Genomic DNA, 12,706 nt, shown 5'->3' on the forward strand with positions numbered 1-12,706 from the left:
ATGCAGCTGTAAGGGAGGAACAATTTATTTAACAAACTCCCAGCGGAGTATTTAAATAATATACTTTACTGAAGGTAGTTCTGAACCCTAGGACTGGGTGCAGGGCTAGTGTGAGTTTCAAGTCATTTTAATGTAGCACAACCACTTCGATACAAATTATAGAAACAACAATAGATACAAGTGGCGATCAATAATCCAACTGGAAATACAATAGGAATGTAAGAGAAATAAGTCAAATGCACCTTCACATGGTCCAAGATAACAAGGGGTCCATTTACACCAGACACTGTAGAGTAGGCTGAAAAACATTTAAAAATAACAACCATTTACAAAATTATATTTTCTCCTTTTCATAATATATTTTTCAGGGCTCACAAAATACAGTAATAAACTAAAATCTGGAGTTCTTCATTGCAAACCTATGCAACAGGCTTTGTCACTTTCAGTTTATGAGCCGTTTCTGACCAGCACGCTGCTGCTGTGATTGAGTGGGCCAGAGATACTGCTATCCAAAGTCAACAATATGGAAGCATCAACTTTGATTGTCATCCATTTTATTTGCTGTGATTTTCCTTAGCTTGAATATCTTCACAATGATCAGCTGCTGGTCAGAAGCAAAAATAAATAAATAAATAAATAAATAAATAAATAAATAAAATGACTCTAAAAGGGGAGTGATTTATTACAGTATTTTGTGAATGCCCTATTTATTTATTTTTAAAACGAAGAGGAGCAAACCTAATTATATTGCACCTTTTACAATTATTATTATTATTATTATTATTATTATTATTATTATTATTAAATAATTGTGGTTCAATATCAGTAGCTCAAGCAAGTTGCTCCTGAACATTAAACAGCATCAACTTAACCTTTGTGAACTACAGCAATACGACCGCCCCGTGGGCAAGGACAAAAAGAATGATCTCAGCAAATCGCACCGAGCGACAGACCCTATTTTATTTCACTAACAGAGCTGGTTTCTTTCATGTACTTCTGTGATTTTCTTTCTTTAGTCATACCTTTCAAATGCATAAAACAACTAAATCAATCTGAAATTTTAAATTGTAGATATCTTTTTTTTTTTTTTTTTTAACAAAACTCTTGAATTTTTATTTACCAAAACTTTGAGGAATGAAAGAAAGTCAAGTAGACAAACATGTTGTCTTTACCTAAAATGTTTACTGTAGTCACTATTCGACAGAGATAATGATTGACTGTTTTACGTCAAGGACGACAAATCTAATTCAATTCTATGGAAGGTAAATTAGCAAAAACATGTGAAACACAATGACAAAAAAGGAGGGGTGTGGGTTGGGTCCTAAACCTTTTACTTACTATGGGAAAACATTAAAGATTCTGATATTGGAGACAATTTTGCCATGCCTGACAATTGTTTCTGGTCCTACATCTGTGGTATCTAGAAGTAAGAGAGCCCATTGTTTCACCAAGGCCTCCATGGTGCTCTTGCTTTTTGTGCAAACCGTCAATCTCTTGGCGGATATCAAAGCTGCAAGGAAATTAGAACAGACTGGCTCTACAGCAAAACACTAAAGCCTAGCAGGGTGCATCCACAATGCCACTAATTAGGCAGTGGCCAACAAAATAGCCTGTCAATGCACAATTGCTGTTTCCCACACACACCTGCATTTCATACCCTAATAAGTGTAAGGCCAGGACAGAAAGGCTACCCGCTCAAGTGTGGAAAAAAAATAAAAATAAAAATTGGACTAAATATAACAGTGTAGCCCTCACCCTCTATAGAACTCTCCATTCTTCAACATGTACTGGGTTCAAAGCAACAACATAAAAGAAAAAAGAAAAAAAAAAATTTGCCCCCTTAAGTTTTGTTTCAGACCAGCGGAGAAGACCAACCGGATTTTAGTTTAATCCTTCTGTGCAAATCTAAATTTGATCATGCTAAATGATAGTCTAACCTATATATTCTAAAGTTTGTTTGTGTTCTGTGGAAACAATTTGTGTCCATATTCCAAAAAAACATGTCATGTGAAACAAATACTGTATTAACTGTCATATATAAACAAATAGTATCCTAAGATTGTACAAGCACAATATACAAACCGGTATACAGTGCTTTTTGAGAAAAAGTCTAGTCATTCATAATTCATTTGTGCATTGGTAATTGTATCAAAATGTTTCAGTACTATGAGCTTCTTATAGTTTTACTGTCATAAGAAATATGATGCTTTAATATGTCCTCTCAGGAAGTTTTATGATTTAATAAGAACTCTGTGTTGGCTATTGTACAATTACTCTCTTTTTTTTTTGGACAGAAAACTAGTGTTTATATTTTCGTCCGCAGGACAGTTTGTGAAATGTAGGATAATGAGTCTGGCAGCAAATAACATGGAAGTGAACTGAATGATCAACACATTGCCTCCTCATTGTAGCTGTTAGTTTGCAAACCCACTCTGTTCTGAGGGAGAATTGCACAAACTGTACTGTACAGCGGGATTCTCACTGCATCCCAAAATGCTGAAACTGTGGTATAGTAACTTCAACTCCAATGCCTTAGAAATGCAAAAGACCTACAATTCTTACCAAGATAACCATTTATGCACTATGTGCGTTTTAAAGTTATGTTAAAACGATTCAACAAAACAGATACTGAAAAATCCCCGATGCAATAAAACTACGTAAGTAGTAAAAATACATGTTACTAATTTAACTAGCACTGCTGTGGTGGAAGAGGTACTGAACAATACATCAATGAAAGATTGTCAGGTTAGTAACTTCATTTATTTTAATTTTAAAATTATTTTGGGTGAAACACTTAGCAGTAAATAAAAATAACTAATTAATAAATGGTGTACACGGGATAAACTTCCTTTCTTTATTCCTTTTTGATTTAAAATAAAGAAATTATGTAATATCTGTACAATTTCATTTTTTTATTATTTGGCAATTCAGTACCATCGTTGTATTGTCGCTCATCCAAGGTTCTTTTTTTTTTTTTTTTTTTTTTTAAACCTTAAGGTACCTCAAGACCCTTTTGTAAGACTTGCTCTACAGAAACAGCCATACCTCACACTACATCAAGTAGCAACATTTTCAATTTTCATGAAAAACTTTCTCCACCCTCCCTGACCACTTGAGCTCAAGTACAGAATCCCCAGTTAGGCAGGCAGCTCTAGTGCGGGTCATCTGGCCGCCTGTTCAGCTGCCAGTGTCTTTTGTGCACAAAGATGTTAATTGGTCCTAATCCCCTACTAGAAGGTGTTTTCGTAGCCTGACCTAGCACCCTGAAGGAAACCTTGGTGTGAAATACTAAAGAACCCATTCAGGGGGGTGTGAAAAGAAGCACCGAGCATTCCAACACATTTTAATTTCTGGGCTGAAAAGGGAAACATCATCATTCTAACACTGAATAAATCTTACAAAGCTGTATTAACAGTGAAGTATGTCACATATTCACTGCACACAATATAGAGGGAGGCTTCTTAGAAAGGGACACAGCTTGGAATACTAATTGCAATGCTCACATCTAGTTATAATGAATTAGTATTATTATTATTATTATTATTATTATTATTATTATTAATAAACATTAATTATTATTGTTCATGCATACACATATTATGAAATAGATTCTCCTACTTTGGTTCATGTTCCATATTTTAAATGTTTTTATTTATTACCATTTTATATTTATTTTAAAAGACTGAATTGCAGTGTCACGGACAAGAGAAATCCGTTATGTCTATTTCATATTAACACTCCCTCTCTAATTGTCTCACACAGAACCCACAAGAAATTATTTGGGCGATATGTAAATCTTTCACCAATAATGTTGCACTTGCCTCCCCAAAGGATGGACCCCCGGCTCCCAGCAGAGACACTCACCGTGAGACAAACAATAAGTCGAGCCAGTGCATAACATAAAAGAAACAGCTGGAAAAGACAGGAAAGGTCGGGACATAAGAGACAAACTGGAGAGGTTAAAATAGTGCCAGTGTGGTATGGTTATGTGATTACCAGCTGCTAGTGGAGAGAAAAAAAAACCTTCCTAGAAGGGGAAAACCTTTGGTGGCCCCGGCGGTCAGGTAGCCCCCACTCCAGGTATGCTAGCTAGTCTTTGAAGGGCTATTGCAATTTCTGTAGAGGATGGACATATTTATGAATTGACTGCAGCAAATGGCCAGCGCCCCATGTTTTGATTAGATGGAGATTGATGTTGGCTTTGGCTGCGGAAGTAGCTGCTTCGATCCAAAATGTATGGGGGGGTATAAGATTGGGGAGAAAGGCCAGTTCTGGAGACGAGAGTGGTGAGACCATCCTACCATCCTAGTTAATACGGGATCGATCGGCGGTTTGCTACTATCACGTCTGCTTGGAATGGAAAAGGTGAACTCACATTCAGAGATTTGGGTTTCATAACTCCAGTCATTCTCCTAATATTGGAACTCCTTAACTCATAATCAAGACAGATTCCCAGTCTCGTACCACGTCTCTCACCACGTATTAATGTTTGTAGTATTTGAAAGGATGAGCAGACATAAGAGTAGATTCTGAGGAAGTCAAGCAGAAATGGCTGCCACAATCTGAGTATTGGAGGAAAACTGGAGCGTTGTGTGCAGTGGCCTGCTGTAGAACGCAGAGATCTGCTGAATGCGGTGGATATTGGTCTTTGAGTGTTAAGGCGGTTTAGATGGAGCCGAAGATGGGACTGCCTTTGGGCAGAGATAAAGAATGCATAGATCCGAGGACGCTGCAGAACCTATTGATTTATCAGGAGCAGTCAGAGTGTATTGTCCATTGCGGGGTAGGAGGGCACCTTGACAAACATTGATAACACTGTGTAACAAATTTTGTTTTTTTTTGGTTCCTGGGTAGTAAGTGTTATTTCCTAATTGCTTATGCCTCAAAAGTATAGAAAATGGCTATTATTCCCCACAAACTTTGCTTTTGTGACCAGGACAGTGATATTTTGAAATTTACCTATTTCCAATGAGAAAACGGGCCAATTTGTGTCTTTTCGTTCACATAAAGTCAGAAAAAAACAACATATGAATCCAAATTAACATGTATTTATACTAAAGTAATACAAAAATAACTACAAAAGATTTAGAAGCGAGTAGTTTTTCGAGATTTACGATTATACTGTAAATCACTTTCATGAATCAGCCCCCAAATGTAGTCTCCCATCAATTGTTCTCGGGCCATGCTTCATGATTCCTTGCAGTGTGAGACAGACTGTTGGGATAGACAGCAAGAGAGGGGAAAAAACGGCAATAAAACGATACTGATCCTGGATCCCACTAATGAATGATTTAATTGAGCCTAGAGCCAGATGGAGAGAGCCTCTTGTGTGTGCGATGAAAGCGAGGATCCAGTCTTGATTAAATGGATAGGCAGAATCCAATTCTGAGCACAGAAGACTGGTAACAGTTACAGCCTGTCATGCAAGACAACCTTGTAGATGGAATGCCTGCAATGGGTCTGGAGCTGCTGCTGGGATCAGCTTGCAAATCTGGCGATTCATGAAACCCCTGAATCCTAGAAATGAGGCGTCTGTGAAAAGGGAGGAGTAATGGGGGGGCTGAGATGTAGTCTTTGTAGAATAGTGAAAGTCCGTTCCAGTTTTGAATTAATAATGCACATATTTATGTCCTTCCTGGATTCCGCGGATATGCTTTTCCGAGCTTCCTGGCTTGATGCTGTAGAAAGGGAGCAAGGAGACATGAAATGAAGGTTCTATCCTGCGAGGTGATGCATATTGCGTAATTGAAATGACCCAGTAAGGATAGCAGGTCCCGTCTTTCTGATAGAAATTAAGGATCCGAGGTTGCTGAGTGTAAGTTATGGCGAATGTGCGATGATACATTTTGAAAATATCTTTAGTTCAGTAACAATGAAAACTGGAAGTGTACAGGATGGAAAAGTCCAGTACAAATAGCAGTGTGAAGCCTGTTTCCAAAAATAAACTTAACAGAAACAACTCGGCCATTTATTTTAGTACTTGCAAGCAGTCTTAAAATTAGAACTGTACTTGAAAATGTTCCTTTTCAGAAAATAAGCTAAAATGAGCTAGAAAATAGCTTTGAGAATCTAGCCCTTAATGGTGCAAAGTATCAAAAGTAGAAGCCATATGTGGTCACTGAGCTTCCTGCTTTCCCTATGATTCTGTTCTGTCACGTGACCTCGAAGCAGGAAGCAACACAAATGAATATCCACTAGAAAGTGTCCTGAGGGCATCAGATGATTTTTAATGGTTAGGTTTAGGGTTAGGTATTGGGTTAGTGTTAGGTTTTAGGCCTGGGGTTGCTTAAGGTTAGGGTTGGGGTTGGGTTAGGGTCAACCTCCAGGGCACACAAAGTAAAATGTTTTCATCTAATTGCAAATGTGATTGGTGGCTTATAACCAGGTGGCATTGGTTATAAGACATTTAATTAAAATGGGAAGCAACTGTAGTCAAGGATGATTTTTTATAACAACATTTGAACCAAAAGCTTTGATTGGCAGTCAAAACACATTTTATTTTACAGTCAGTAAACTTACATTCCCCCCCAAACAAAAAGTCACCCATAAATGACCTGTAGTTATTGACATTGGTTTGGGTATGGGCGCAGTGCTAGCGTGTTTGTCAAGTCTGTGACGATTTCATGTTTCCAAATAGCACCATGATTACAATGTAGTTTTTGTATTGTGGTATAAAGGGACTGACCAAGACAGTTATTCTTAAAAACAGGTACATTAAATGCTACTACCCGTTTCCATATGAAAACTTGCAGTCACCAGTCTTAATAGCTATTTAACGAATTTACATGACTTAGAAAAACTAAATTCTCTTTACTAAAAATTGTCTTATTTAAAAAAAACAAAAAAAAAAACACCACCACACTGTAACAGGGCCAGAAGCCCTTACATGAAAAGGGGGCGGGGCAAAGCCCTGCCATAAATGTATTGTTTATTTTAGAACGGGGTACCCCTGCGCAATTTATTATTTTGTATTTGTTTTATTATTATTATTTATTATGTATTTATAAATATGACGGCGTAGATGTGTTTTGTTATTGTTTTATTAAATGTGACGGTGAAGAGCCATGTTTTGTATTGTTTAGCAGCGTGGATGGGAAGCCCCATCCACATTAAAAACTCTGCGTAGAAGGTGACCATCTCCCAAGTTAATTAATTGTTTAACCCTTTGCGGTCCTATGTCGGACCAGGTCCAACATCACAATTTTCCCTTTCCGGTCCAATGTCGGACCCTGTCTGACATCATCAAAAAGATGTAAAACACAGGTCTCTAGTCGTTTTTTCTCCGGAAAAAGCCGAGAAAACCATTCAATGGCAGAGTGAGACCGATAGGAGTCGAAAGAAGCCGAAAAAAAAGGGGGCGTATCTCATGAATACTGATAGACCTGACACCACCTAGATAACACGGACATAAACAAACAAACAAGATAGCTGCTTCCGCATCCAGCGTTCAAAGAACATCACAGACATTTGCAGAGCTTTTTTTAGATGTTACAGTAATAAAATAACAACTTGGATCGCATTATTGAGGAGTTTGGTGATAAAATGAGTGATCAAGAGATGATTTATCGGTATGTACTATTATTAAGAGGTATTTGAAAAATATAGCGAACAAGGGGTGGGGCTGGAGATGCAGTACTGAGTGTCCTGTTGATATGCAGTGCCTTTTAAACCTGTTTTACTGTGAAAAATACTTTTAAAACAGCGCGTCTAAAATAAACTGCGCGTGTGAAAATAAATTGGACCCGACGCGCCTGAGACGCGCTGAATAAATGGACAGCTAAGGGATAATTGTTGCTAATCGGGAGATGAGCACCTGCATATAAGTCTGCAGCTCTCTGCACTCGGTGTGGGTGTACAGAGGAGAGTACTGGAGAGCGAGAGGAGAACGGAGCCACTAAAAGCCACAAGACACAGGCAGAAGACCTCCCAATGTTTAAACGAATTCCGGGGCACAAGCTCTGTCCTCGATGTGTCATCCGATAAACAAGTTTAAGCAAGCAGGAGCAGCCTGAGCAAGTACAAAGCACATCTGGCGAAGAAAGCTTGGCTTCATCATATGTTTCCTTTATTGATGAGGATGCTCTGAACGAGTCCCTTGTCAGCATCGGACTGAGTCTTCTATGAAGAGCAAGAAGTGAGTCGCATATATATCCAGGGGCAAAACAGGTGGTAACCGTGTGTATCAATGGAGAGATAGTGAAGAAGCCGAAGCACTTAATGCTTGTCGACCTTCTTGAGGCTCACCATACCTTCCAAGAGCAATACCTCGACAAGAAGACTGGGTTCTCATAATTTGCAGCTCTGCGGCCTAAGCGATGCATACTGCATTGAGCTTCTGGGACTCACTCTGTGTGCGTCTGTACGTACCATCAGAACGTAAAGTTGATGTTAAAGGCGTGTGGTGCTCAGGACTACAAATGCTTGCTTGGTAAGACTGTGTGCTCCCTTGAGGAAGAAGCTTGTATGACAGGCTCTTGTGAAGCATGTCCTGGTCGTCAACCCCTAGAGGAATACTTTGATGGTCTGGAAAGTCTGGATACAGCTGACAATGTTGTATTCCATCAGTGGGTGAACGCTGATCGCTCAGTCCTGCTGACTGACAGAGAAGGTTGAAGAATTCAAAAGAATCCTGAGGTGCCTGAAAAAAGATCTGAAAGAGGACCATGCCATCAGTCTGCTCGATTTTGCAGAAAATTATAGTTTTGTGACCCAAGACGCTGCCCAAGGATTTCATTGGGACAATTCTAAGGCAACACTCCATCCGTTTGTGTTCTACTTCCGTCAGGAGGGTGAACATAAGCACATGAGTGTTGCAGTGATGAATAATGAAATACAACACTCCACGTCGACAGTGTATGCATTTCAGAAGGAGGTCATTCCTTTGATCAAGAGGGAGGTCCCTGACTTGAAACAAATACATTACTTCAGTGACGGAGCTGCTAGGCAGTACAAGAATCGCAAAAACTTTGCCAACTTTAGCTTTCATCAGCAAGACTTCGGTACCACTGCAGAATGGCATTGCTTTGCCATATCACACGGAAAAAGTCTGTGTGATGGTGTGGGAGGTACTATTAAGGCAAGAGCAGCACGAGCTAGCCTTCAAAGCAACATAATTCTTACCCCTTACCAGCTGTATAAATGGGTGAAAGGACACGTAACCGGTGTGCAGGTCAAGTTCGCCTCTCAAGAACAGGTTGAAGAGAACCACCCTCTCCTTAATGCCAGGTATAACAACGCCCTAGCCATCACCGCTCCAGGGAAGTGCACCACTTTGTACCCGATACCCCGGGCAAGATAAAAGTCTCATACCAGTCAAAGTATGGTGACAGTGTTGAAAGGTGCAGTTGTCCTGAAGGGTCCAGCTCAGCTGCGTCTACAAGTTGGTGACTGGGTGAAGGTGTTGCATGACAATAAAACGTTCCTTGGAGAAGCTGAGAATGTCTCTAATGATGGAGCACAAGTGAAGGTTATGCATTCTGCCGGACTGAACACCTTCAAGTGGCCCTTCTGAGGACAGACTGTTCTATGAATGGAAGAACGTTGTGAAAAAAATCCCCCAATAATGTTAAATTTGATTATTACTGACATTTGTGATGTGTGGTTTCTATAGCAGTTGTTAACCAACCACATTCTGCATGCAGCTTTTAAAATGTTTAACATCCTTTCCTTTTTGCAGTTATATACTTAGTCATAAGAACTGAGATTTTGAGTTTGATTCCAGTAGGAGTAGATGTGAAATTGTATATACGCTGGAAGTTGTTAACCCCTCAAGTTCCTTAAGTTTACCATGGTAACATTTGTGTTTTCTGTCAGTTAGTAGTTTTTAAAACGCAACTAATTGAGGTTTTGGTAGTTTCAAATTTGTGACTATACCAATTAATCTAAGTTACACACGCAAGTTCATAACCCCTCAGCTCCAAGCTAGTGCCACTGGAAGCACACTCACTTTTTTGCATGAACCAGCCACCGATCCATCGTAATAAGAGCAAACTTAGCACTGCAAATTACAGTTTACTGATTGTGACCAACTATTACAACATAATAAGCTGATAAACACCAGATGGCAGTGGACTTCATCCAAAAATATGCAAGCTTAAAAGGCACCAGTCAGATGCACAGCGCTATCTACAAAATCTCTAAATTCGGTAGATTTGCTATGCTGGGGGGCTTTTTTTACAGTACGTTCACAAAAAAGTTTTGCATTTATACTTTTAATTCCAAAAGCATTTAAATAAATGTTTACTTAATTTAATATGTCTGCTAAATCAGTATCTCATTTACAGTAACTCATTATAGCATCTACAATGTAACTGCAGCAACTTGAACAAAGAAGGCCATCTAATCAGTTACAGTATTTATCGTTCTTATAGGGCCCTTAAATTTTAAGAACCAGAAAACTTATTATAAGCATTTGCTGTCTCTGTTTTAAAACTATGGTTCACAACATAACACAGTGGAACAATCACAATACTACCATGCAGTAATTGTAGGGCAGTATTGCCACATGTGAAATCTTTAACAATAAAGCCAGAAAGAAAATGCTTTTATTTGCTTCAAAATCATTTCTAACTGGTTAATACACTAGCAAGCACTGGCAAAATCATCTCCGTTTTATACAGTGCAAAATGTTTTAACGTTTTGTTTTGTTTCTGGACTTTGCGATACCTACACGATGTCTGCATTAATAGTCGTATCTACAACGTATCGACAATAACAATCAACCATTTTGTTACAGACTTTCAACAAGTCTGACAAACAATTTTGGCTGTTACTTAGTTAAACCCTTCTAAAAAAAGAACACAAAAAGAACATAAAAATAACAGTCCTACTAGAAGGCAGTTTACACTGCCTCTGGGTTTCTGATCGCATCATCAATTCCACATTTTTTAAATCCACTGATGGAAATGTCCGGTCTACCTTTAATGTTTTTGCATACAGAGCTTTCTTTAATCTGTTGTGTATACCAGTCTGATAGAGGGTGGGATCGCTACAAGTACTGTATGCAACCCTCTGATTGGTGGAAGTATTATTGGTGATCCAATCAAAATAGCCAATAAAGTCAAAATAAAGTATCCGCTCATTATACGGTATAGCCTAGGTTAAGATGTGTGCTGTATTTAAATATATAATTTAAAAAACATTCTAATGCCCCCCCCCCCCCCAGGATACAGTCCAAGCCCCCCAGGTTTGAGAACCGCTGCTCTAGTTCTAACCCCAGATAATGCAAAATTGAAGAATAACACCAGTTCAGGTAAGACTATGTGGTACTTTAGCCTCACCAAAGTGGCCATAAGCAATGCTCGAATGCATGACAAATGCAACTTCAAAAATCTTATAATTATCCAAAATCGGCAGACAGCAAAATGTTTGCATTGATTCTTGTAGATCAATCCAAAAATCTTTGGGTGATTTTTTGGATACATTATTAAAACCAGAAAAGGACATAAATATATAATTTAAGACTGCACCTATTTTACAAATTCCAGATACACCATATTGTGATACGTTCAAGAAAATAAATGCTAAACAATAACATCCTACAGTGGTCAAATGGCTGAGCAATGCTACCGAACCTCTTAACCAGTATGTACAGTAAATGGTGTAGAGGCATGTTTTGAATAAGGAGGGTTGGTTTAACTGGAGAAACCAGTGGGCCTGTGACCTTGACAAATAGATTCTGCCTGACGGTTTGTTCCAGTGCACTCCTGGTTCCCAGTACATGAACTTGGGACGAATGACAACTAGATTTTGGAAAAACTGGAGGTAAAATCTAAATGCCCTCAATGTGAACACCAAAGTTGAAAGTCAAACATCACTAAAAAGTTCTAATTGCTCCTATTATCTCCCAGGCGAAAAATGGAACAGTGAAATCAATAAAATCAGCACAGGTCGGCTTGCTTTGCAACTTAGTTTTTCAATTGCAGACTTCAAAAGTAAAGCCCTCTGACACATGAAAAGTGGTTCTCTACAGTATGACCAGTATCTAGTGCACAGTATGTATGAGTACACATTTAAGTTTGACATACAGACAGGCAAACAGGGTGCCTCCGTATAGCCCCAGTAGCTTGTGCTAAAAATGTAGTTGTGACATACTGTACAGACCGTCAGATGAAGCGACAGCCTCCATATTCCCTGAGATTATGTTACAATATATAAATTGTTCTGAGGAAGGGGTTTAGCAAGTTTAATCACAATTGGATATCTTCTGTCCTCTCTTATCTCCACCGTATGCATCTTCAGAGTAGGATTATAACATTAAAAAAGTGACATTCAGACTTGTCATTACGTTAAATTTTCTATCACATCCCTTATTTTGGTGTATATCGTTTGTGTTTTCAGACTTTCTTTTCACCTTCATTCCTGTCATAATATTTACTTCCTGTGCACCTGTACTTCACAGGAAGTGAACCTACACTATGGTAGCAGGACTTCACCAGTCAAAGTGAATATAAAGTGTGGAAAACAAAATCCACAGGAAAATGACAGGGATACAATTAATCTATATTTAAAAAACAAAAACCTTGGTTATTAGCAGGGGTGTTAGTTTGTGTTTCACAGCATTTAAACTTTAGGATTAAACACCTTTAAAATGTTTAAACCTTTAAAATGTTTAAACTTTAACATATTGGGAATGTTTGTTACCAATAGGAAATGCCATTATGAGAAGCCCTCCCTTTGTTATACTGAACCATGCATCTATGCATAA

General features: G+C 38.6%; 1 protein-coding gene across 1 annotated transcript in view; it reads right to left on the reverse strand.

Annotated features, from left to right (window-relative positions):
- Positions 1 to 12,706, reverse strand: part of LOC117416080 (V-type proton ATPase subunit B, brain isoform-like) — a 69,152-nt gene that overhangs the window by 54,237 nt on the left and 2,209 nt on the right. The window contains exon 2 of the mRNA XM_034027123.3: positions 243 to 298. Coding sequence (XP_033883014.1) covers positions 243 to 298 — 56 coding nt within the window. The remainder of the gene's footprint in view (positions 1 to 242; positions 299 to 12,706) is intronic.

Source organism: Acipenser ruthenus, chromosome 7, assembly GCF_902713425.1.
Source record: "Acipenser ruthenus chromosome 7, fAciRut3.2 maternal haplotype, whole genome shotgun sequence".
Classification (NCBI taxonomy): Eukaryota; Metazoa; Chordata; class Actinopteri; order Acipenseriformes; family Acipenseridae; genus Acipenser; species Acipenser ruthenus.